Raw genomic sequence first — 27,548 nt, forward strand, 5'->3', positions numbered from 1 at the left:
CATGATGCATTGAAATAATCTGAGAAGCTCTATTAAGCATCTCAGACTGCTTGTAAAACAAGTTGCTAAGTACTTATGGTAATAGATTCTCTTGCTGGATGAAAAAAATCTACTTCAAATAGGATTAATTTCTAAATAATATGGCAATTTTCATTCACCTTTCAAACATCTGTCAAGAAAACAAAAGGGATTCCCTGATGTTTCGAACCTCATAAAAGAAATACATACAATGAAATCTGGATCTTGGATTTAATCCTTGACTGAGATCCCTTTTTTTTCTCTCCTCTGAATCTTTATCTTTTATGTTTGATTTGGTCCTACAGGACTGCACCATCCCCTGCCTGAAATAAGACTCATGTGAACTTTTCCTGCTACTGACAGCAAGGTGACTTTGGTTGTACTAAGCCACAGGAAACACTGGCAAGGCTCTTATTTCTTAGTTTGCTACTGAAAATGATAGCACCAAGTAAAACAAATAGTTACCAGTGCTAAATACTTCTCGTGCCATGGCTTCAATGCATCAGTCACCCAGACACCTAATGTATTACCTGAGATGGAAACACTGGGAAGAGGAGCAAGGTAAGGAAGAAGTGCTCACTGATAAAAGAAGGGAGAATATGTATGAGAGAATCCACAGAGTTTTGAACTTGCAAAGGGTATAGTCACATTTTTTAATAGGATGGAACAACTAACAGGGTTTTTTTGCTGATATCGTGGCTAAATGAAAGAGTGTTCCACAAAACTCTGGTTTGATGGGAGACACAAGGGCTTACAGCCAAAAAAGGTATATAACTGCTTAGTGCAACCTTGCCTGAACGTTTACACACTGTAGATCAGTCATGAGATCAGTCAGAGGAACTGGACTCCAGGTCTCCCTCTTCCACAGATCACTCTTTATTTCATCATAAGCTTCCTCTGTGCAATTATCCATGAGACAGGGAGCTGCAGCCATTCAGAATGAGGATGTGAGAGAAATTAGGCTTTCTCCAGTCTGAAGAAACAACGTGGAGCTAGGATCACTGCAGTACGTGCTCTTCAACCAAAGTGCAGCTGCTGAGCTGCTGCAAGTACATCTACCCCCTCTGACCTTTCCTAATGATCCAGAAACCTTAAATTACCTTCTCTCTCTTGAAACACACTCAGCATAGCCAAGAGTGGCCTCTGTAGCACAATTTTACTTGGCTGAGAAATTTACTGGCAAAATCTCCTCTTTCTTGAAGGTAAGGGCTCTTTCGATTAATCTGGCTGCCAATGGCACCTACTTCTTCTGGTTTGAATCCAAACTTTAAACCATTTTGCCTCTAAAAGACAAACTCCATCTCTCTGGAGATGAAACAGATAAATAACAAACGTGGTTGCTCACACTGACCCTAAGTACATGCTTTTATCTGGCAAGATCTGAGTGAAATAACCAGATATTACACACCTCAGAAGAACATCTCTCTCTCTCACAGTCAGATGTCACGTTATACCATGGGTCATTATCTTTGCCTTTTCTTACTCTAAAAAAAAGTTAATTTTACGTTATTCTTCTTTTTACAGAAGAGTGTGAAGTCTTACGACTCTTTCAAAGAAGCTTATTTTACATACACCCTGTTTTTCAGCATTTCAACATATTTGTTTAATGCAAGTGCTCTATAATTAAAAAAAAAGAAAAAGGAAGAACAATCTCTGTGGGACAAAGGTTTAGGGGCTGTAAATTAGAATTTTCTACTGCTACAGGATACTCTGGTCAAGTTTCACCTGAGCTGCTTCTCCATCATCTTCAACAACAGGGATAGTCTTAGCACTACAGGATGGCAAAGATACAGGACAAGGGGGTAAAAAAACATAAGAAAAGCTAAATAAGACTCCCTTTGACATGCAATTCAGCCTCTTAACTGAACAAAACCAGACTTCACAGACAGCTTAAAAAGGGAATCTAATCTAAATGCCAACTGGCAGGCAAAGGTGCAATAGATAACAAGTGATATAGAATCATAAAAAAAAGACATCACAGAATAGTTGGGATTGGAATAGACCTTTAAAGCTCATCCAGTTCCAACCCCTGCAACAGGCAGGGACACCTTCCACTAGAGCAGGTTGCTCCAAGCCCCTGTGTCCAACCTGGCCTTGAACACTGCCAGGGATGGGGCAGCCACAGCTTCTCTGGGCACCCTGTGCCAGCGCCTCAGCACCCTCACAGCAAATTTTCTTTATATCTAACCTGAACTTCCCCTTTCACAGTCTGAACCCATCACCCCTTGTCCTTTCACTACAGTCCTTGATGAAGAGTCCCTCTCCAGTATCCTTGTAGCCTCCTTCAGACACTGGAAGCTGCTATGAGGTCTCCATACAGCTTCTCTTCTCCAGGCTGAACTGCCCCAATTTTCTCAGCCTGTCTTCATACAGGAGGTGCTTCATACCCAGCACTTAAGCATATGTACCTATTGAAGTGGAGCTCTTTGGAGCAGTGCATTGAGATGCAGTGCTGTTGCTGATGGCACACTGCAGACCCAATCCCTTCCATTCACAGGTACAATACCCTTCTCCTGTGGGAAGGTTGAGGTCTGCCACCACACAAAGCAGCTCCTTCACCACAGCGCACGGCACAGGACCATGAATCATAAGCATTACATTACTGCTGGTAGAGCCTTATCACTGCAGTTTTGGCAACATTACTTGAAACAGCTTTGTGACTACTAACAAACTGGAAGACACCCACATAATACCTTCTGCATTCAAAGTACAAGTGATTTCCTACTGCAATAGTTTGGGACAACAAAATTATCTAAGAATACTGTTAATTAGCACGTGTCAAACCAGATGGACACGGGTAGTGTAGTTCCTCACTATGTGAGATTAGAGATTTCAAGCAAATATTTCTCCTTTTTCAGATACTTCGATTTGAGAAATGTAAGAACTTGTTTCTGCCACCAGATAAAACCTGCTTTTGTAAGTACTAAGTCAGGTCAAGCCTCCAACACTGCCACCAATTAAAATTTTCCCATACTTAGGATGACGTACCCAAGAAAGTAGGTAGATTCTTGTGGACAAAAGTATTATTGCCATTTATATTACTTAGCTGTATATTAGGATTGCATTTAAGTCTCTGTAGCTAAAGATCCTGTGCATGATGACCACTAAAAGCTAAAAGATTAGGTCAGAGATCTTCCGTGAGGGATGTGAAGGTTTTTTTCCAGTGGATCAAGAGCAAGGTGGAGTTTTTCCTGGGCATCACCAGCCCCTTCTTCCAATGGATGCTGTTGTGAATAAGCATCAATCTCATTGACAAGCTTACTAGTAAATGACTGAACAGCTCATCACCTACCAGCTTAAACCTCCATAGAAAAGAGACCCACCCAAAGCTGCACATATTCCAAAGCATTTCCCATACTTTTAATGACTATTGAGTCTAAAAGAACTGCAAAATACAAAGTAACCATAATTACTGAATGAGTCTAAAATACCAAAACCAAGGTTTAATGAACTGGTTCAGCACCGAAATTCACTATATACCCAAAAAGACACTTTCTGAGAGATGAAAGATGAAATGTTTCTCAAGAGACTTCAGAGTGTGATCTGTCCTTCATATATTCATGAAGATACTTCTCAAGCTCTTTACTATTCCTTCCCACTCTGTTGCCTCAAGGATCTAAGAAGGTGCATTACGCAAATGATATATGTTGGAGTACATCCAAATCTACATGAATATAGCAGATAACCAGACAAGTAAGATAAATAAAGGCCAACTTGTTGAAGTTTCAACACTGACCTTATTCTGCACATTCATCATCATCCCAGCTCTTGGGTTTTCTGCTCAGGATATTGTTCTTTGATTTATTCCCTTTTTTTTTCCACTGGGAGACATTCCACAGAAAGACGTGCTGATGACTTCATTTTTGTTATTTTATTTAAAGTAATAAGTATTAAGGGACAAACTCCTGTTAAATTGACTTAGCTGGGAGGAAACAACATAACATAATGTTTCTTCTTTCAGACAAATTCAAATAGTTATGTGCAACCCACCAAAACCCACAAGTGAATCACAGAAGCACTGCTATTTCTATCCTTCAGTGAAAAAGGGTAGGAATGAGGAAAAGTCAGAGAATTTTCCCATAGAAGATAGTTTTTAAGCATTTTTCTAGAAATCATCAAATCCTACAGAAAGTCTTTACAGTCAGCAATAAGTTCTGCCTAAAGCCTCAGCCACGTGGCTATCGCTTGTTTCCTGGACTGAGTCTCATCCATCTACTTGATAACTACATTCCAGCTTCTCCCACACACTGACATAACTGGGAACCTGCAATAGTCAGTCCAAAAAATGATGACAGTAACATCAGTGTTGCTTCACGCAAACCAGTCTAGAGGCTGCTGTTTGTAAGTGTACTGTAAGCGTTACTTTCACTTTACAGTTACTCATAATGTAAGTGTATGCGTAATAAATGCTAGGAAGTTGTTCCTTCACTAGGGTTTTTTTCTTTTATTGTGCACAACTACTCCTAAAAGAACAAAATCTATTTAAAGCAACATAAAACATAACACTGGCTATGTGCAGTACATGTTGTGCACTGACTCTACACGCAAGCCAAAACATTGAGAACTAACATGGCAGAAATAAAAGGATCATTTGAATCTAAACAACCATTTCCTTTCATTTCAACATCTTCATGAAGTTATGAAACCATGAGCCGTATGTAAATATAGACAACAACAAGATGCTCATCTATTCACTGATTCAATTGTAGTTAATTATCTACCTCAGACTGTTTATAAATACAGATGGATGAAGAATTCTTACACGGGAAGGAGCTGTCCCACTTTCTCACGTAAAAACCTTTCAAACTCACTATGAGCTTTCATGCAGAAGTTACTGCTTTTATGCAAAACTGAAAGTCTCACAGTGCTATGAGAATTCATATTACTGCACAGACTTTTAAACTATATAGATCATACACTACCAGGAACGGAAATAAAAAAGATGCCTTAGTCCGGAGCAATTCTTGCCCAGTCTTAAGTTTGATGTGAGCTGGCCTAGTTTTCCACAGAAATTAAATACTATCAAGTCACAGATTTGCATCTCTGAGTTAAATCAGTGCAGACGACTATACAGCCCCTCGTGTTTCAAAAGGAATGCCTTTTTTCCTCCAACTTCAAGATGTTTCTGTGGAACTTTAATTAACTTGGATTAAAGCATTTTAATTCATTGTAATTAAACTGTATTAGAAATCACTTTTATCAAACTGGTTTTTATTTTAATGGCAAAACTATCTATGTAAAAAGATCTTTAAAAAGCCTTAAGGTTTTCTGTCAAGGGCCCTTAACGCCTGTCACTAGCCTTCATCCAGTGCCATACACTCAGCGAGAGGAAATGGGTTTATGGATATGGATAGACAGCTTCTGATATAGATTTTCATTTCATAGAAGCGAATAATCTTTATCTTCTTCTTCTGACCAATTATTCATATTGAAAGCTGCCTTAAGCTGATGCCCAAAGAGCCTGCAGGAGTCAATTTGGCTCTTCCAGGTAGGAGGATGTGTACTTAATCTGTTACAAACTAATTTATACTTACAAAGCATCTACCACTCTGTTGTTGATTTTCATTTCCAGAGCATATTTTGATAACATTTCAGCTTTTCCCCCCATCATGTTATATAGACAGGTTACTTAAAATCTCCCTGAAATGATACTGTCATCAGCCCTGCAGTCACATCTCTCATCGGACCAGATTTAACATCTTTGCAAAAACCTGCTTTAAACATGCATAATTTATGTTCAGTGTCTGTAAATATTTTCCTTACCGATATCAGCTTCCCTGTGATTCTTGATATATTCAGCAAGCTCAAAGTTTCCCGCTATTATAGCCACCTAAAGGATTGGAAAATAGTTACAATTAATATATTGTTATAAACTCATTAAGTTAGGAAAATGTGTGTTACATTCCTGATAAACATCATACAAATACATTTTCACTTCACAAAGCAGAGTAACTGTTCCTTACTTCTATTCTGCAATTACTACACGCAATACATTTCTGAAACAACGTTGAGACGATCTCTCAATCTCTCTGTAAGCAGCACTGCCAGTCCCCCAGATAACGGTGATTGAGGAGGTCCCAGGAGACTGCTGGAGAAGCTGCAGCTTTTCATGTTGTAGCACTCAAAACCAGCAGTGAACATTAAACACAGAGTCCCCAAAGCTGCGGGAACTCTACAGATGTGTGGAGAATGCCACAGGAGCAGCACGCATCAAAGATGATATTTCCCTTTAATTGCTCCTGCCTCACTACTTACCTGAACAGTGAACGCAGGAGCTACAATGCAATGTATGCAGGATAGCCAGGGAAGAAGTACCAAGAACTACAAGCATTCAGGTACTAAGTCACCAAAAAAGAGTAAAAAAGAGAAATTGGGAAAGTTTATGCATATGTAAAGAATTTACAATGTTTTAATAAATATAGCTCTAAAATAACACCTTTTCATTTATTTCCTGGTTGTTGAACACAGATATGTAATATCTAGTCGGAACTAGATGATCTTAAGGTCCTTTCCAACCCTAACTATTCTATGCTTCTATTCTGAATTCTCCCCTCAATGCACTCAAAGAGAGAAACATCTCTGCTGGATATGAGGAAAGTGATAGAGTTGTGCCATCACCATCTCCTCCCTTCTTCTTCTATTTTTGCCCTGAATATTGAGCAATTGCCTTTTCTGGCTCAATTTTGCAGCTTTATATTCTGACAGATACTGTTCCCCTAATGGCACTGTGGCTTTCCTGAAGTCAGTAAAAGGGATAAACTGGGCTCACCCTTCTCAAAGAAGCTTCTGCATATACAGGGTGCAGGCCAAAAAAAAGATTCAAGTCTTATTTAAGGACTCTCCTGAACATAGGGCTAATGTCAGTCATGAGACATGAATGAAAACTCAGTCTGAGCTGATGACAAAAAGATTATGTGCAGGTTCGTAGCACTCCACACACCTCAGGGATGGTGAATCATGCAAAGGAAGACTAAAGGTTTTAGGGAGGTGCATGAAGTACAGTTAATGTGAGTAGTACCTATTCATGTAACATGCATAAAATCTTGTTTCTGCGCTCACCACAGGAAACTGAATGGACAATTTTATTTAACAGCAATCAAAACAACTTGTAAATCTTTGAAAATGAAGACTTTACCCAAGCAACAAGCTACAGACAGAAAACCTTGACTATTATATAATTCTGCTCCAAATCTATTTTATTTGCTTTTTTAATGCTTTTCAGGTTCTGCCTTTTTTCTCTTGGCAAATTCTTCTGTGTTTCATTAGAAGTTTCTATCCAGTGTAACAGCTAAATAAAGTAATTATGTTTTCCTTTCATTTCGAATTTATCTGTGTCATGGGAGACATTGTGTTCCAGGTCTCTGTAGCACCTAGCATTTGTACTCAATACATGTACACTTGGGTTTTAAAATAAGCCTCAGTAGGCAGCCATGAACATGGCATGTGTGGTATAATCACTTTTATCCTTAAAATCATTAACCTGGATATAATATCACCATACTTACTAGTGAAAATCTTGTCATTATTTTCTCATTACAGTATTAATAGTAAAGAAATGCATTGTTCTAGGCAGTCTTCAGTAGTGTTACGTCAAATGCTGATGGATTCTTAGGAGCAAAATACATTATGATGTATCAGTAACACTGGTTCAAAACTTAATCCCACTTCTGCTTTTAGACCATGGCTGAAGAAGTAAGTGTTTCTTCTCAAATATGTCATAAGATTTCTGCACGCCCTAATATATGCAAAGATCAGGGAGGTCAAGAGACAGAGGTAGATTGGTGCACTGCCACCTCGTCTCCAACACAGGCAATTATCCAACTGAGAATTACTATTTTAACCACTAGTAAGACAATCTTACTCCAAGCATGACTCCTGAAAGAAGTTTCTTCTCAGAATGGATAATGTATCTGACTCCAGCCTCCTCTGTCCAGCCCCTGGTGTCCTTGCAAATGGTGCTATGAAAGTAACCCAGAGCTATAGAAATGCTCTCTAATTTCACATTTTGCAGCCTGGGTTGGTTCAGGTTCATAAAAGCAACATTTCATAGAATCACAGAGTAGTCTGAACTGGAAGGGACCTTAAAGCTCATCCAGTTCCAAACCCCTGCCATGGGCAGGAACACCTTCCACTAGAGCAGGTTGCTCAATCTCCCCTCTGTCAGTTTAAAGCCATTCCTGTTTGTCCTGACACTACGTGCTCTTAGTGAAAGTCCTTCTCCAGCTTTTTTTTGTGTGTAGATGAGGGGTTTTCTCTACAGTATAAGCAAGCAGTAATACCTCCCTTCAACATTACCCCTAATTAGCACAGAAAACTCAAACAGGGAACTCATCGGTGACAAGCAGCTTGCTAGACAGCAGCTATGTTACTCAAATAAAAGAATCTTTGATACAGAGTAGATTTTAAGTATAAACATGCTGTTTAAGTAACAAACACATTCTATTACTTGAAAAAAAAAAAAGATATTGCCAGATAACTAAGAGACAGCTTGACAGGGAATTGTTCCTGTACTTGCTTCTGATTCAAGCATTCGATTCAGCAGCTCAAGGTACCATTTCTCTCCATTTCATTTACTTCAATTGGCTAAAAACAGCATGTAAAATTCTAACAGCAAAAAGGAAGGAAAAATATGCTAAGATCTAAAGAAGGCAAGGAAAAATTAAAAAGTACAAATATTTCTTGGCACAACGTCAATGTACTTCACTTGAGTTTGATGGGTAAAGAGTGTGGGAGAAAGTGAAGGCAGAGAAAAATCAGATACAAAATTATCCTCATTCAATTTCTATAGTTGCAAAGCACAAAGCACTGAGACCACAGCCATTTAACAGCAAAATGTGTCCTGAACCAGAGATAGAAAGCGGTCAAATGAAACCATAAGAGTGAACACATGAGGACAAGGGAAAGGTCTTCACAAGATCCAGGGCTTGACCCAAATTCAGGTAGTGCAAAGTCCCCGTCTCCCCTCAGTTAAGACGAAAACTAAAGCAGAACCAAACTGAAGCTCTATATTTGTACTAAAATTCTTTGTACTTTAGGAAAAAAACATTCTAATGTAGTAACTTTGCAGAAAATACTAGTTCAATTCTCTACACACTTCATAATTTATATGGTTTTAAATAGCCGTATTTTGCTTTTTAGGGTGTTTTGTAGTCAAGTGCTACATTTCTGATTGAGAGGTTATGGCAGGAAAGAAGGCTTTGTTGGGGTTTTTTCCCCCAATCGCAACACATCTCTTCTTAGCAGTGAAAAGCAGCACAGCCAGCAAAGCTACACTCAAAGGGTTTTTTCAGTTCCAGAAGGAACTGGATTCCAGTCATCCAAACGCATCCCATGCATGTCTGCAGACATGAAATACTGCCGTGAAAGGCTGGAGGTAGCACTTTGCAACTCCCAGCTACTTACAGACTCTGTTATGCTGAGCCTTCAAAAACTGCAGCTCTTCTAAAACCTGCCTATCCAGCAGCCTTACTGTAATCCAGGTGGTTTCATTCCTGCAACAAATGGCCTTTCATTTCATCCTTTTGCCACAAAGACACTTATCTTACATCAAAAATCTGCATGTCACCTTATTCTGTAAATCTGATAAATTCTGTTTATGGATCTCCTTAAAAACATTGTAACAATAAATCATTCATCTACAATTTCCACTAAAAACGGGGGGGGAGGGTTTGCCCTATTTCTATAGCATGTATTTAACTTTGCATCAGCTCCAGAATCAGACAGCACCTGCAGCGTCACAGCACGGTGTCAATCGGAGTCCAGCTGAAAAGCAGGACTAAGCAGTTCCTGCACAGTGCCTGCAGACTCAAAGCAGGATCCTCTCTGCTGTGCTGCCATTTGGTTGGGATCTCTGCCATGTTTCTACTGCACAATCCAGAGAACAGAAACTCTCTTGGTTCCTTTTGTTTATAATCATCATTAGAGGTGGTTTTAGATGAATGAGAGTAACCAAAGAGAATCATTTATTAGCTCCCTCCCTTTCAAGTTTAACTGACCCCACTAAGGGTGTTAGGGCACCTAATTATTTCCAAATTAGATTTGATAACATACATGACTGGTCTGAATAAGTACATATGCTAACAACAGGGAAGTGAGGAGAAAGTAAAGCTAAGCAGGAAGATGCATCTTACCTGAAGGTTACTCATACAATATAAAAAGGAAGTAGGGTAAACCCATGTAGATTGGTGGTATCACCTATTTCCATAATATGCTGGCTTCAAAATGTCATCATAACAAAAAGCTAATGGAGTCACTGGCACAGGTCACAGCTGTGACACACTGAGGGCTGTCAACACAAAGCCACAGGGTTGACAACTCTCTGGGAAGGCAGCGGAGCAGAGCTGGCCGTCACTGTCAGGATACCAAACACAGAGCATGACCAGAAACTGAGTGTTTATATGGACCTTTGCTCTGCCTCGGTAGAAGCAAAGCTTTTACACTCAGCCCATGGTCTCACTGACTCACAGACAGATGTCCCTTTCAAACAATGCAACCAGTTACAGCACTTCACTCTTTGCCACACAGGGCAATGCCAGATGCTCTGCCACCAACTGAGCAAGGAAGGGAAGGAGTTCAACTGACACTTGGCTAGTTGCTATGGTTAGTAACTAAGTGACAGGTCAGTGAAGTAGAAACCTGAATGAATGAAGCAGCTGTGACACTGAGACTGGGGGGAGCCAGCAGCAGACGGGGCACCCCATGACTTGGCCAGAACAGGCCACTGGATGAGGAATGAAACCCTCCTAACAGGTGAGCCACCTCAAGGAGGGGATTTGTTTCTCCTGAGACAGCATTATTCTCACCCTCTGGTCTTCTGACATTTACAGTCGGAAACATTCCATCTGGATGCAGGCAGTTTTTAAGCTGGCTTTCAGAAGTCAATTCAGAAATTAAATATTTGACCCATCTGGTTAGTTCTGCTTTCCTGATTCTTGTTCCCCACAGAAATTTAGTCAAATAATGACAAATAAGAGTACTTTGTATAAACAGTGCAACCTGACAGATGTCCGGTTACAGCTGCACTCTGTCTTCAGTAAGAGAGTTTAATGTGTTCAGATTCTGGACCAGATGTAAGTAGCAGCACTGAGTCACCAATCTCTCTGTTCAGCCTCATAAATGCAGTTCTCATGATATCAATTACTTACATTCAAGTAGTTAGATTTTGTGATTGTGATTAATGCAGTGCTTTGTTCCTTTCTGGAAATTGGAAATTATATATACACTTTACCTGTCACTAACCTTTCACAATTGATTTTTTCCGCTCTTGAAATGTGACACAGGTAGAAGTTCTATTAAATTAGAGCAAGATCTTTGTAGCCTGTTAACAAATACAATTTTAGAGCTTTATAGGTTAGTCCCTGAAAGGCAAGAACCAAAACCAAATTACATTATTGCTCTTTGGAACAAACTGCCATGAGAAACGGTATAGAAAAGGAGAGAAACTGAAGTTGTCCCTTCTTAAATCCAGCCACTGATCTTGGACAAACTTTCTACATGGGAGTGAGGAGAATATGTCTTAGTTCATTTCTGTCTCACTCTCAATCAAGGCTGCCAAGGTTCCTTCTGCACATGTTTGAATCTTAGACCAGACAAGACATAAAGCTTTAGAACGCTCTGCCTAAATAGAGAATGGAGGAAACTGTTTAGGCTGCATAGTTGTAGCTGCAGTTCACAAGCAGCAGTTCATGATAAGGCAGGCAGCACCCCTTGCCTGTTTTTTCTCCCCTCCTGCTTCTCTTCCACACAATCTCACTTTCCTGATGGAAGTACATTACATTATTCTTTACTTCAGGGCTGAAGTTTCACCCTTGCACTGTCTCTGCTACCCAGCAGTGCACACTAAATTATGGTCTCTACAGAAAGCTTGGAACTGCAGCGATACCTGGAATTGCAGATACTTGTATAGTACATGTATGGCACTATATATTAAAGGAGATAGCTCTATTCCAGGACAAAATGCAACTTCAGTCTTGATTTTGCTTAGTCTCAGCCAAGGAGCAGAAATGCAGACGGGTATAGGGGATACTCTGAGGACAGCTACCCTACATGCTCCCATCTTCACGTGGCACTGCAAGAACGGGGTGAAACAACCCTGTAAATGAGACTGTAACCATAAGAATCTCCAGAAACTGCCTTCCGCTTTACTCACAGACTTATAAAATCATAAATTATCTATTTAAACACTGAGGACTCTATTATTATAACAAGAAACACCATTCAAGCACTCACAGCCATTACACAACAGGATTCACAATCACCAGAGACTCGTAGGGAATTAACACAAGTGAATTTAGAAGGAATGGTTGGGATCACTTTCTTCATCAAAAGGCTGCTAGAAAAGCTCTTCCACATGTCATAATCAGGATGTTTTCTTACTATTAAAAATATAAGAAATGTTATCATCTTTAATGAGCATTATTTTCCAGACAAAAATCATATCAACAATTCACCCAATAGCTGACATATCAAGAGGTGATAATCAGCAAGGCAATCTCTAAACCATTCCATTATCATCACAACCTTCAGAGACAGGCACCTCTCTGATCTGATATGAAAATCTAACAATGCTCAATGTGGGGCAATGAAAAGGCACAGTAATTCAACTTCAATGTATTTCTACTGTGTCCTGTCTAAAGAAAAGCTCTCCCTAATAAAACAAAGAGGTAAAGGAGTCTAAAGCCACCTTGAAGTCTGTCCCAACGTACCATCAGGTATGCAGTGGCCATCCACAAGGTCATTACAAAGTCAAATTTAGGTTGTCAAGAGCACAGACTCGTCTCTCACACAGCACCATGAGGTTCCATCCCTGATAAATAGCAACACGAAATCATACAGCACATTCTGCAGCCTCCGAAAAAGAGATCTTATATCAGTTTGCATTAGTTGCTCTCATACACGAGCAGCATGTAGATGTTAAAGCTCTCTTCAGGGTACAGATGGAGTTCAGTTTGGAAAAGCAAGAAGCAATCTGCGTTCCAAATCTCTTTTCCATAGGTGTGGGAGAAAAATGTATCCATCAAACACTATCGGTTTTGCACATGATTTCAGAGAGCCGGTACCTGAAGGTGTGTTTACTTGCTCAAGAAATTAAAGAACACATCTAGAACTCGGTTTGCTTTGGAAATACATTCTCTTGTAATACCTTGGCAAAATGTGACAATTTGGCAAGCACTTTTCAGAGCTCAAATCACAACATAGACTTCAGGTCCTTTCACAGTTAGGGGAGACATTAAGAATTCAATACATACAGCAAAATGGGGTTTTCTTCTCAACTAGTTGGAAAATTTCACACAGCTACAATAGCCGTATCATCTCAAATAGAAATGCTGAATATTCATGAATTCTGTATTTTACTGTCCAAAATCAAAGGGCAAAGCATCATCCCACATTTTATAGTTGCATTTATTACAGTTGATTTTTGACTTGGAGGCTACAACACTGCAAAGAAAACCGATGGAAGCTTCTTCCTTCACTTCATTCTAAAATAAAACCAAATGCTTGATTAATACACTATTAATATCACTAATCCACTCTCTTCTTCTAAGAGCACTCTTGAATACATATAATAAGGATGACATGAGACATGACCTCAAGAAGATGCATATGCTTTACATTACGGAGACACACATTTACACTCCAAAACTTAGTTAAAAGTAATCCGTTTTAAAGCTGAGATGTAATACAACTATTAGTAATCTATCCAAAGCAAGTTACTATTGTGGGAAGTTCATAGTAGGGTGGTATTTTGTATATACAATAATATTTTTTGTTGAAAATCTACCAGAACTGAGGTTTTTAGCTCATAAAATTCATTTTACCAATTCATTTTATCACTTTGAAGCTTTACTTCAGATACAACATCTTCAAGTTTCAGTAAAACTCACTGAAATAAGAAGAACAAGGCAGACACAGAATAAAGAAACGCAGTAATGTTTAAGTATCTTTCCTTTAAATGATGCTCAGTAAAGATTTATACGAAGTGCACAGATAACCCACATCTTCTACCAGGACAATAAAACGTTGCAAATTCTCCTTAATGACTGTAGAGTAATGCTATCAAAGTATGCAAAAAATGCTATCGAAGTAAAAAATCCTACTCAGCATTTCGGACATGCTCCTTTCCTGGAGAGAAAATAATTCTTAGCAATTTTAATTAGATAATGTAACACAAGCTCAACATTACGCATTTTGAAAGGTACTAACTTTGTATATTAATATATCTGATGTCCAGTAGATGGCAAAATATCAGCAACCATCACCTTTAATCTTCTTGAAACTTGCTTAATTTAACCCCCAAAGTCTTTTTTTCCTTTTTCTCTCTATTCTCCACTTTCCAATTCCATCAGCGAGCAGGATTAGCTTTACCTTTTGGATGTTTTCTGTATGTTATCTGCTTGAAAGACAAGTTCATCTTCATCAGTTCTTGATACAACAAAGCACAATAATGTTACTATCCTTTAAATAGTCCTTTGAAGACAGTTTCTTCACCACTGAGATTTTTTTCTCCAAAAAGCATGCTGCTGCTACTGTTCCCAAATTTGCCAGCACATGTTAGCATACTGTGTACAAAAATCTCTTAGCAACAATATCTTAGTGTCTAACATTTTCCTTCTTCTAACTATGATTCATGGAGCCATCTGTAGTCAGATATTGACATGCAGTATCTTAAAATAGATACCTTACATTTGCTCAACAACTAGTTTTAGCATCTGAAAATATAAATTATGGGAGAGGGCCAATATTTCTTTGAGGCTCTTCATCATTCCCTTGATCATTTTAGCACTGTTTAAACAAAGGCTTGCCACCAGCGCTTCGCCTCGGTATTAAGGTCAAAGTATGCCTGCTTGGCAGAGCACAGCACGTGGGCAACCCCACCGTGCTGGTGCAGTCCCTTATGTAAGTCCTCCAAGCAGTGTCAGCAGCTTCCCTGGTGAGGACCACCTCATGCTCATCCCCTGGCTATATTTTGATACTAATCAAAGACTAGGTGTTAAACTTCTAGCATTGCTGCATGTAAGATCTAAAGCATTTTTCAGACCTTTGGAGTCTAAGCCTCACGGAAAGTACCCTACAACGGGTGCAAAGATGCCATTGCCCAGCTGAGACATTGCCCAAGACTTCTGCAGCAGTGGATGCTGGAGGGAATGCATCAATGTCCCACACTATGCTCAAGGAATGAGAAAAACAATGACAACTGACCTCCCAGTTTTTGCCTCCCAAAGTTTCCACTCAGAAGAGAAAGCATCTTGTTTTCAGCTAGGGCAAATTACCTATCAGGTGTCAAAGACTTTGCATAATGCAAGTTATCTGTTGCAGTGCAGAGTGCAATTTTGTAACTTTAAAGAATAGCATGCTACTAAAATCAGGCAATGTTAATTACAAGTAATCATATTTAGTAGGAGACATTATATAGAAAGATAGGGTAGCATGGCTTGGAAACTATCCAAAGTGTGAGTACACGTTTCCACCCCAGTGCAATCAAACACAATTTCAGGCACTTCAAAAGAACAAGGAATTTCCCTTTTTGAGCAAATAGTATTTTAAAAATAAGCAAATATACAACACTGTTCATCCAAATACACGATGTGAATTTAGCAGAGCATTATCAAAGAAATACACTGTGAACGTAACAGTGCTGGCACATTTTTACTGCTAAAATGCTGGTTTTGCTTGCAAGAGGCTTTACAGTCCCTATGGGTCTTTGAAATATGCTCAGTAGCCATGAAACAGTGCCAGAGCTGACTAACTTAGTGAATTCAAGTCAAAATTAAGGGAAGGCTACCAAAGGGAATGACCTCCTTTTAGTCTCTTTATGTCCTGCAGTGCTGTCTTTACGGGACTCTGCACAGGACTGACACTTAAAAATGCCTCTAGGCAGCCCTGTTCATTTTTCAGTAACCTCATTATGATTTTAAAAGCAAGAACCTGTATTTTATTTTACACTGGCCTTTCATGAGCATACACAACTGCGTTCTTGAAAGTTAACTACTCCTATTCATCAAAAAGCCAGGACTGAATACCCTCAGATTAAATTAAGCCAGCATGGACACCAAGATAAAAAAATGTAAGTCCTTTCTTCACAACATGTGAGCAAATCACTTCTAAACCACCTCACTCTCTCACTTTGAAATGCAAACTTAACTCCTATGACAAAAGGCTCCGTTGTTATGCAAGAACCAGCTTGCCAGAAAGTGTAGAATTGAATACAGTGGTAGCCCCTTAAAGTGACCACTAAACATGGCAGAGCAACAAAGGAAGATCCCAGGTACAACGCTGCAGCTTTGCTGCGTTCTTTTACTTCCTCCTGTTTCTTTAGATGAGAAATGATGAAGATTCTTAGGTTACTTTGTACACACTGTATTAAGCCTCCTCAACGGTCACTGCATGCATTGGGAAATATAATGTTAAATCTGTTTTAAAAATAGAGAAAAGATTTCCTCTTCTTTCTGCTTCTCTGCTAAAACACCACCGTAGCAAGTCAGTCTCCAGTAAGATGCGCCTTTCTACATTTGTGTTTTAATAATTGAAATGAAGAAGAAAAAGCCACCAGTGTGATACACACACATTTACAATTACAGACTTATTCCAGGGGAAAAGCTAGCTCAAGCTGGGAAGAGCCATCAGAAGCCAGTTATTACATAATCGTTATTACTGCTACATGGGCAAGCAGCAATCGCTAAGGAGTATTTACTGCAAGCAGCTAAAGCCAGGTTGCAGCATCAGATGAAAGCAGCTAAGACACAGCCAGTAATAAAATTGACTTAATTTTCTCTTCACCACCACCACCCATAATCAGCTAAATCAAAACGCCATGAAATGCAGCCTTCTTCAGCTGAATTCCTTTAGAAAGTGTGTGCTACCTGCTAGGTTTTGCTTTCCTTGACATTACAGCACATGTCAGGCTATATAGAAAACTCAGCTCGAGTGTCTAGAGGTCTGTGCTGCTCTAGGATAAAACCTTTCACCTCATGGAAAAACCAAACTGCGCTACATGAGCAGCTTCTTCCTCAAACACTTATAGCAAAATGTCTTCCTACTCACAGCAGGCAGCAGGATCCTGCCCACTATTTCACAGTGAAACCTGTTCATGGGATTCAATTCTGAAAACACTTAATAATACAGTGTTGCTTAAGCTGCTAACCGGAATGGCTGAAAATGCTTTCTGAAAGCCCTTAGGGTAAAAATGCATCAGGTTAATAGAATACTATGATTATTTTACTCAACACATTTGGTGAATTCACTCCAAATGCCATGGGTTAAAACCTTTGGAAACAGGAGTCTGGTAGAAATTAATGCCAGTAACATGCTCTGAAGAAGATGGACAGAGGACGGCAGCATATGCCAACTGCTTGTCATGAATGTTCTCTCCAAATGGCAACACAAGATGATGTTAAGTCTGTCCTAGAGGCAAAGATCCTCCATTTTTATAAGCAATAAGTACTCAGATATCACCAGAAATTAACACTGAATAGCCTGTATAGATGTGCAAAACCAAGAGCCACAACATCACCCGACCATCACTATGATCATTAATCCATACTTGCAGGTCTGAGTGCCCACGAGTCCCACTCACAGATTGTGCTCAGCACTGCATGGACACAAAAATATCACTGTTTCCCAGAAATGTAATTGTTAAGTTCATAGAACCATAGAAAGGTTTAGGTTGGAAGGGACCTTTAAAGGTCCCTGCAATGAGTAAGGACATCTTCCACTAAACCAAGTTGCCCAGAGCCCAGTTCAACCTGGCCTTGAATGCTTCCAGAGATGGGGCATCTACCACCTCTCTGGGTAACCTGCTCCAGTGTTTCACCACCCTCACCACAACAAAATTCCTCCTTATACCTAGTCTGAAGTTGTGACAATCCACTCAGATACAAGCAGACAGAGGACCATCAGAGAACAGCAGGACACCACTGGGCATCCTGGTCATCATGGTAGAAACAGCCTCAGCACAAAAGGTGGATTTCAATTCCCCTGCTATTTTTGGTTCATTAGTATTGACTAATTCAGTCAGTGTCACTAAAGCAATTATATACACAAAACAGCAGCATACAAAATGTAATAAGGTAATACATTATATAAACTAAATGGCATTAATATCGCAAAAAACCCCACAGTTTTATATACATATATATATATTAATATATATAGAATTAAGATCATACAAATCTCCATTGCCTCTTGCAACTTCACCCACGACAACTAATTGTGTCTGCATCATACATGAGCCTTTCTTTCTTTGAGGAAACAACTGGCAGTGAGCTTTACAATTCAGTTTGCTGAATTCATCCCCTTTTATAGAATCATAGAACAGTTTGGGTTGGAAAGGACCTTAAGATCATCCAGTTCCAACCCCTCTGCCATGGGCAGGGACACCTCACACTAAACCATGCCACCATGTTATAACCTAGCTTCGGTTGCTTCCAAGCTTTTGGAAGTTGGTGGAAAAACAGATTGGCTCCTAGCTACCTCGGAAACACTGATTTTCCCAGGGAAATCCTGATGCATGTGGGAACACCTAAGGCATTCCAGCTGAACACCCTTGAGTGGGGAGAGAAAGCACAAAGAGTCAGAAACAAGATCTGGGATCATTTTCATGGAGGTCAATACAAAAGATGGTCTCATGGAGACTCCTCCAGAAGTTTACAGTCACAGAACAACTGTGCAGCAACAATAGCTTTTTTTAAAAGACACATTCTACAGTAAGTATTTTTAGCCTCTCCAAGCATGGCAATATTTTGCCTTTCTCAATAAAAGGCAATCAGATCATCTCATTTCTTTCTGTTTCCCTGTATCACTTCCATTTGTCTTCCGAAAAACGACAGGGGTTACAACAAAGGTGAGGAGGGATCAGCCAGCACTATGCAAACCACCTCTGCGTCAAGGTGATTGGATTTCAAACCCATTCTCTATCCACATGTATTTTTCTGCTCCTGTTCTCTTGTCATACCCAGCCCTCATTAAGCCAAGCGAGAGTATTAATGAAAGCCCCTTGGGCTGAGGTCTAGCTTCAAAATTAGCTGTAGTATCTTCAGACGCAGTTGAGGAAGAAGCATCTTTGCTGTTTCATGCTTTCAGCAGCAATATTACTTCAGTTTTATCTTCCTGTCACCATCTGGATCACAAACCAAATAGTGGCCCTTGGATATTGCACCTCATGTGCCAGTCAGGAGAAGCAACTGCCTCATGGTTTGTCAATACTTCAAACCTGACAACAGCAGGAAACCTGCTGACGCTTGAGGGCACCTCTAACTTGCTATCAAGCACTTTCCCGTTGGAAGCATTACTTGGAACAACATCCTGTATCCCTACTATTCTCAGGAATACGTTCATTTGCCAACATTTCCCTTAATACCCTGACAGATACCGTATCAGCATCACAAAAGCATAAATACGCCTGCTTCTCAAAGGAGAACATGTGTTCCTCTGTATAAATAGCACTCCAAGGTAAGTGATGAGAAAACATATCACAACTAATCCTTGTTTGCACCTGGATGTATCACCATAAGACTCCTCCTTTTTAGTTTAATTATGTCTTTATAAGACAAATGCATGTTGAGTAGTCCTGCATATAAACATTCATAGTTCCTTATTTTTAAAGGCAAAATCCATAGTTTATTCTGGGATGGTCACTTGTGTAGATTTAAAAATGGTAAATGCAATTGTTACTAATACCTCTGTGCCCAAGTCTTCAAAAGCCATGCTGCAGAATTTATTATTAGATTTATTCTAGTACTTTTGGGGGGTTTACATGATTAAAATCTTAAATCTTTTCCTATCAGCATCTAAATATGACAAATGACTAAGTGCGAATTAGACCATACACTTCCATGACAGATTGGCCTTTACCTATTATTACTGTACTACAAACCACAATGTAAGTGATCAACACACAGAAAAGAAAACCACCAAAGCAAGTATGAATAAATGCCATTATTTGACTCAAATCAGGACAAAAGCTGAAAGTCTGACTAAAGGCAGAATGCAGCATGAGAAGAGAGCTATAGTTTTTGCCAGTAATACTCAATATTCAATGATGCATTCTTCACCCAGGTGGTTCAGGAAAGGAATAAGGATGAAAATAAACACTTGTCCTTGTGTAATTCATCTGCTCCATTGACAGTTACACATTTTAACACCAAGAGAGAACACTACTTATACTTGTTAAGTATTTGTAAAGATGCCTTTTTGTGGCACCACCCAGAGATTTTTGGTTTTCAAATCTGAATTTCACCCTTTCGAAAGCCAGAGGCAAACACAATACCCGAGAATAACTTCTTGTCGTTTGCCTGTAAATTTTATCAAAAAAGATAGAAATTGAGAATTATAATAGCCTAAATCAAAATTGGGGTTTGAGAAGCCATTCTAGTGATATGCTGGATAATAAAATTGATTTTTCAGCCCACTAGCCGGGCTGGGAGCACTGCGTGCATGTCCACCTTGTGAAAGCCCCATCCTCCCTGGCCACCCACCTTCACCTCCCCAGTCCGAGGCTTCCTCCCCAGCATCACTACCCAAGCAAGCCTCCCTTCTCCTACAGTTAAGTCCCCATTTTCCCTCTAATATCATTTTCTTTGTCTTCTGCCCTTGATAATTAAAAATGTCCCCAAGACTCTCATCCACCTTAAAATCACAGAATGGTTTGGGTGGAAGGGACCTTACAGACCATCTAGTTCAAACCTCCAACCAATGGTCTTGCTCCATTCACTCTTCCAGCTCTTTCAGGCTCCCAGCCAGTCTCGTGTTGTCTCACCCACCTCCAAGCTCAATGTTCCCTATGCCTGACTCTATTCCCCACAGCCAGCTTAGCACCCAAACACGCACCCTGTCTTTGGAGCATCTCTATTTGAGTCAGACTGCAAACCAGTTTACACAGCCATAATATTAACATGGAGATCAGCAACAGCATGCAGGGCAACTAAAGAAAACAAATCAAAACAACATAACACAACAGGGGAGATGGGACAGGGAGAGGTGGGTCAACAGAGTTTCTCAGTATGAGCAAAACAAGACATGTTTTCCCTCACCCATCCACCGAAACAGCTGAATCATTTTGTTTTTCTGAACAATGCTGCCTGATACCAGGCATGGAAAAATTTCATTTCAAATGACTCAAACCTGGCAAAAATATGAGCAGTTGAAAATAGCTGTACAGCCAACACACTGAAAGGAACAGCTCTACCTGCAGTGGAGCTTGTAGACTGATGCTCCTCCTGCCATCTATGTAATATCAGCACGACAGCCCATACGGGTCTGGGACAGCAATGATCAATACTAAGGTACACCTGAGACAAATCATTCTCAAGTACAACTCTGCCATTAAAAGGTGTCACTAAATGCTACCTTAAAATCGTTCTTCTGTATATTTGAACACATGTGCTTTAAAAACACTGACAAATTATTAGCGCTATGAGCCCTACGCTTGAAAGTGCTGTATAGTCCATATGAAATCACATGAATTACTCATAGAGCTTCTGCTACTAAAAGAAAAAGGAAAAACATGATAAACAAGGTTCATTTTAACTTGCACAACAGAATATCAACAGCTTGTAAACACTGCAAAACTGAGATCTCCAAGCTACTGGCTTACTATTTGCCAGATAAGCAAGAAATTATTTTCTATTAATCTAGGTGCACATGTAATACATGGAAAACTATGGATGTTGATAGGATACCATGGATATCCTATTTTTCTGAAAGGATATTTTGTGTTTTACTAATAAAATAGAAACTATAAAGGCAAAATAAACCCTAAACCAGCTGGAAACTTTAAAGTTAACCTATAGCTGGAACAGAAGTTACATTTCAGCATTTGTAAGCCAGTATATGAGAACTGTAAATCATGTACTGTGTGTTGGTGGCAAACATCATGTTTTGGCAGGTTCTATTGTAAGGTATAAATGAGTTGCTGTGGAGGCACAAGCAGTACTCACAGCAGGCATGGCTGAGGGCACATCCAACTTCATTCCTATGAAGGAAAGCACACCTCTGCTCCAATATTAGTTGCTTCAAAGGAAAAATGGACAAGCCCCACATATATAACAGTTTATTTATTAGGTAGCACTTGCAGATCTGTAATGCCAATGGGGTTTTTTCCATCTGTTAGTACAGAATAATTAGTGTGCAAGGTACTTAGGCTATCCAGCCAGGACGGGATGGATAAGAGAATGATGGATAAACAGAGCTGGCAATAGAATATAATGATGTGGCACAGGTTTCGTTTTACCTCTAATTGCTGGTTATCCTTTAACTAAAACACACAGTATACACAATTTCCTCACTTGGTCACAGTGATGCAGGAACTGCCCCAATCCACCTGAAACATCCACAAGGAGGACAGAGGGAGGAGATTGACCCCACATCCATACAAGCATTAATACTTATTAACTGGGGGAGGAGACCCCAGAAAAAGACATACAGAGAAATGCTCCATCCTTGGCAGTGTTCAAGGCCAGGCTGGCCAACTTGAGCAAACATGATATAGTGGAAGGTATCCCTGTCCGTGGCAGGGGGCTGGAACTAGATGAGCTTTAAGATCACTTCCAATCCCAACCATTCTGTGATTCTATGAAATTCCTGCTGATGCATATTCTGTGATTGCAGGGTACACCTATCAGCACAGTCTATCACATTTGACCGTCACAGACAGACTTTCAGCTATGGGTGACATCAACTGTACTCAACACTGATTACTAACTTAATGGACCCCAGTAATCAGTCAAGATGAAACACATTCCTTCAAAGGTAGCTAACGCATAAATGCTTCATTAGGAAATACAGACAAGCTTTTTCATGGCCTTGACACCTGGCTAAACCATTCCAACACTAACCCTGCTAGACACTGAAAAGATCCCAGGCAGAGATGTTCACACAGTGTGGTATACCTGACTGAGGTGGCAACAAAGTTCAGCCCAGATTAGTCTTCCTTCCATATGATCCAATAAATCCATGCATGTTTTAATAAGCACTGTGATTGGTAAGAAGTGAACACAGGCACATCCTCTCTGGTGGTAAAATTACACTACATTCATTGAAGCTAAAGCTAGATACAAACTCATGCTGCTCATTTTCATCCAATAAATAAAGCTTTGGCAGGCCTTGAAAGCAGCACACAAAGTTCTCCATGTCTGGGTGCTTTTGTTTTACAGAATAGCACAGTTTTCATATCATCAGTTTTCTCAGCAGCAATTCAAAAGAATCACTCTTTTAGAGTTCTGAGAAAGGAACATAATGGAGGTTACTCAAAGGAATAGATGCTGCAGCTACAACCAGTCTCATTTCGTACATCTGAGATGCTTCGATGTTCCTTGCTACTGATTACATGAGTAAACGTTTTTAGTATGCAAAATCCTATTAACTCAAGGAGATTCTGCATAATTTTATAACAGCTCCGCTTGTGGTGTTTGATCGACTGGGTCAGTAACAGATGGCCAAGAATTAATTCTAATGCTGCTTTATTGCATTGCTGGCATCAGGGTTTTCTCTACTCACTCCAGCCACAGAAACTAGAACTTTTCCATGTTCCCTATCCCTTAAAGTAAGACACCATAAAGTTGGAAAGTAATTTCCTTTTTTTAAGTATGTAGATCCAGAAAGGATAAAACAAAGCCAAACTAAGAGCCAGTCCATGCCAGGGAAAGTCCAAAGCCCAAGCACCAGAAGTGTAACATCTAATCATAGAATCAACCAAGTTGGAAAAGACCTTCAAGATCACCAAGTCCAGCTGTTACCCCAGCACTGCCAAGGCCACCATTAACCCGTGGCCCTGAGGTCTCATCTACGTGGTGTGTGAACACTTGGACGGTGACTCCAGCACTGCCCTGGGCAGCCTGTTCCAATGCCTGAGCACCCTCTGGGGAAGGAATTGCTCCTCATCTCCATCTAAACCTGCCCTGGTGCAGCTTGAGGCTGTTTCCTCTTGTCCCATCCCTTGTTCCTTGGGAGCAGAGCCCAGCCCCTCCTGGCTCCATCCTCCTGTCAGGCAGTTGTAGGGAGTGATAAGGTCCCCCCTGAGCCTTCTCTTATCCAGACTGAACCCCCCAAGGTCCCTCAGCCCTTCCCCATCACACTTGGGCTCCAGGCCCTGCACCAGCTCCACTGCCCTTCTCTGGCCCCACTCCAGCACCTCAATGTCTCTCTTGTAATAAGAGGTCCAGAGCTCAACACAGGATTCAAGGTGCAGCCTCACCAATGCCCAGCACAGTGGGATGATCATATAATATATATAACATATAAAACATATAGTAATATTTTATAATATAATGTTATTTAGTAACATATAACAAATGGTAACAGAAAGGATTTTATTCCATAGAGCCAAGAGATAGTTCACTGGTCACTGAATGTGCTTCCACAGCTATACCCTTCTCCTAAAACTATTTCATCTGTCTCCTGTGCTCCCTTAATTTTATTTGGCTTTGGTTACTCATCCTTCATGTTGAAGCCTTAAAACCATCACCTCTAGCCTTTAAAATGTTTTCTTCTCTCCTTTTTTCCCCTGTATTTTTGTGTTCTAAGAGAAAGAAGAGTTAATACAAAGAGGAAGACAAATGGAAACTATTCAACCAGCCATTTACCTTCCCCCACATAAAATATTACCTATATTACCTAAAAGAAAACATTACCTAAAAGAAAACATTACCTAAAAGAAAACATTACCTAAAAGAAAACATTACCTAAAAGAAAACATTACCTAAAAATAAATATAACCTAAAGAAAAATTAACCTCAAAGACATAAATTAATAAGAGCAAAGAGATGACACCAGAACCCACCCCTTTATCAAGGTTTCCTCTTAGTCCATTTCCTAGCCACTCCATACTTCTAAGGTGCAGTGATAAGTATTATGTACTCTTGTGCTGAGTATATATTTAGATGGCAAACTATCAGCAGTTCAAATATGATGCCTGAAATTAAACTGTTAATGCACCGTTTTCCCAGGCTTGGGAAAATGGTCCCAAAAGTAAACAATGAACTGGCTGAGATTTGCAGGCTTGAGATGCACAACTTAGACCCAGAAAACATTCAAAATACAGAGATGGTTAAACTGATATAGAATTATTTGGCTGAGTTTTAAAAGCCTGAAACTCAGAGGCATTTTCTACACATAACTTTTGAGGAGCCAACTCAGAAACACACATGGACATAGTTAGTATTTCAACTATTTCACTTGACAAAGCATGAAAAAAGAGCAAAAGCATCCTTGAATTCTATGCCAGCATTATCCAAAGTAGGCTGAGGATGAAATGGGAAAGGTATGACAAGCAAAGCTAAAGCAGAATTTCTTTTGATTGAAAGACTACTTGATTTTGGGAAATAGCCCCTCACATTTCACACCAGGACAGTACCTCCCAGTGGCACTGTGCCATCCTTCTTCCAGAAGCACCTTTCTCCATAACTTGAAAAGAATTCTTTCTGTTCCTTTTTCTCACAACATTGCAGCTTTCATCCTTATTTCTCACATGTCAGTTTGTATTATGAATGTTCCTTCAAAATCCAGGCTAATTAAGACTGCTTCGAAATAAGAGCTCAAGGTTGTCAGCCATACCTGACAACCCTTTGGACAAACAATTTTCTTCCACTGGGATTTTAATAGAGCTTTCAGAAAAATATTTTAATATAAGAAAATAGTGAAAAATCATCTAGGAAATTTTGATTAATCCGAAGAAACATTTGTTTTCTTTTGGAGATGGAAATGACAGTTTCAGCTTTAACCACTGACAGTGCATTACAGCAATCCCATCCTGAAACTTAACCTAGCTCTCTGGCCTCACATCCAAGGAAGGAAGACCTTCTTTCTGGCTAAGTCAACTAGGGCCAAGCAAAGCTGAGCTGCCTGCTCACTCCTTGGATCTCTTTTACATGGACTCTTGGATGTCTCTTACATGGGACTGGAGATAATCACGAAGCATCGGACTGCAGGATACCAATGACTTCATGTTTTTGTCATCAACAGCCCATATAATTCTCAAACTCATTGACAATGTCACCAGACCAGCTAAGGGAATGTGGTTTTCTCTCAGTTATTCCAATACCATCTTCATTTATGACATTAAACAAAAGCCAGTCTTCAAACTGACAGTTATCTTACTCTACAGCTGTTTTCAGCCTTGTGCAGTGTAATTTCTCCACAAAACCAACTTCATGTGAGATCTTCCTCCAAATATTTCTGAGTGGCAGAGAGAAGGGGTGTTTCTTTCTTACCTGAAATGGAGACTGGCTGTTGTAGTTCTTGATCTCCTTGTCAGCTCCCCGGAACAGCAGCACTCTTGCACAGCTCTCCTGAAAACAGCAGAAGAGTAGACTTGTTAGTAAGAGTCTTTAGGTTACTGAAGTGGCACTGTGGCTATGAGATGTGTTGCTGTTTGGTATATATCTTCCTAGGTAAGAAGCAAAATCAATGAAGAATCTGAGAACTTCAGTTGTTAAAATACTAGTTTAAATCTGACAAGGCTTTAGGTGCTTTGCAGTGTGTTAGAGTAGAAACAATATGTGAGTGTAAAAACATGTAGAGGAATGAGAGAGGTAAAGATTGTACTAAATGGTTAAGAAACCGTCCTGTGGAAATTCCATACCTGACAAATCAGATTTTGCAGGAAATGTGTTCGTTCAAAGTGCAGCTTGACTCTTATATGGTATTTGCTTATTTTGTAGGGAAAACAGTACAGTTCACAGTGCAGCAAATAGTACCTGGGATGAACTGTATCCTCCCCTATTGCTAAAAATGAAACAAAGCAGTTTTACCACTTGCATGAGCTTATTTTGAGGTTTATTTCCACCGTATCTTCAATTTTAAACATTTAATGTTTTGTATGTCTTTTTATATACCTGTAATTCTGCATACTGGCTATACACCCTACACTGACCAGTCTTTTCCCCTGAAAAATACTAATAGTTACAGTGTAAACTCAACACAGCCCTTCTACAAGAGAAAAGCAGGCTTCAGACCCTCTGAACTGCGGAAATCTGCAAACAAAGTGCCTTAAAAACAACTTTTTGGGACCCAGACAGTGAATTGCTGACGTCTTTATTCCACAGTGCTGTAAAATACAATTGCCCATAATCTGCTAGAACTCCTCTGCAGTTCTGGCACAGTTCTAGGAATACTGGAATTCCTGATGATCCATATAAAGACTGTATTTCCTACTTGTCATCTTTAATGCTCATCATAGGACCTTATGCAAAGCAGTTCACATTTTAAAATGTTTTTGTTTCCTGATCAGAAATATTTGTTATTTCTGCCGTGCTTTGCAGATTTCTTGTCATGTTGTGTTACAGAGTTTTACTTAATCCAATATTTCAATGTGTTACCTTTCATTTTTAACAGTAAATTTGCTGCCAGAGAAAACAATCACACAATTCAGCTATTTTAGTGACAGAAATGAAGCTTATTTACTGCATTCTGAGTTGTGAATGCAAAGAAATACGGGTTGAAAATAATTTTCTTCATTATGTTTTCTAATTTATCACACTGGATTCTTGATCCCACTTAGTCTCCTCCATCAGAGGGTAGTCATAAATTGTGCACCTGTT

The 27,548-nt window shown here is 39.7% G+C and overlaps 1 protein-coding gene across 1 annotated transcript in view; it reads right to left on the minus strand.

Annotated features, from left to right (window-relative positions):
• Window positions 1–27,548, minus strand: part of SHANK2 (SH3 and multiple ankyrin repeat domains 2) — a gene marked incomplete at both ends in the record, with an annotated part of 306,577 nt that overhangs the window by 261,646 nt on the left and 17,383 nt on the right. The window contains 2 exons of the mRNA XM_080618796.1: window positions 5,782–5,848; window positions 26,220–26,297. Of these exons, the coding sequence (XP_080474922.1) occupies window positions 5,782–5,848; window positions 26,220–26,297 (145 nt within the window). The remainder of the gene's footprint in view (window positions 1–5,781; window positions 5,849–26,219; window positions 26,298–27,548) is intronic.

This window comes from Psittacula echo (assembly GCF_963264785.1).
Source record: "Psittacula echo genome assembly, chromosome: 5".
Classification (NCBI taxonomy): Eukaryota; Metazoa; Chordata; class Aves; order Psittaciformes; family Psittacidae; genus Psittacula; species Psittacula echo.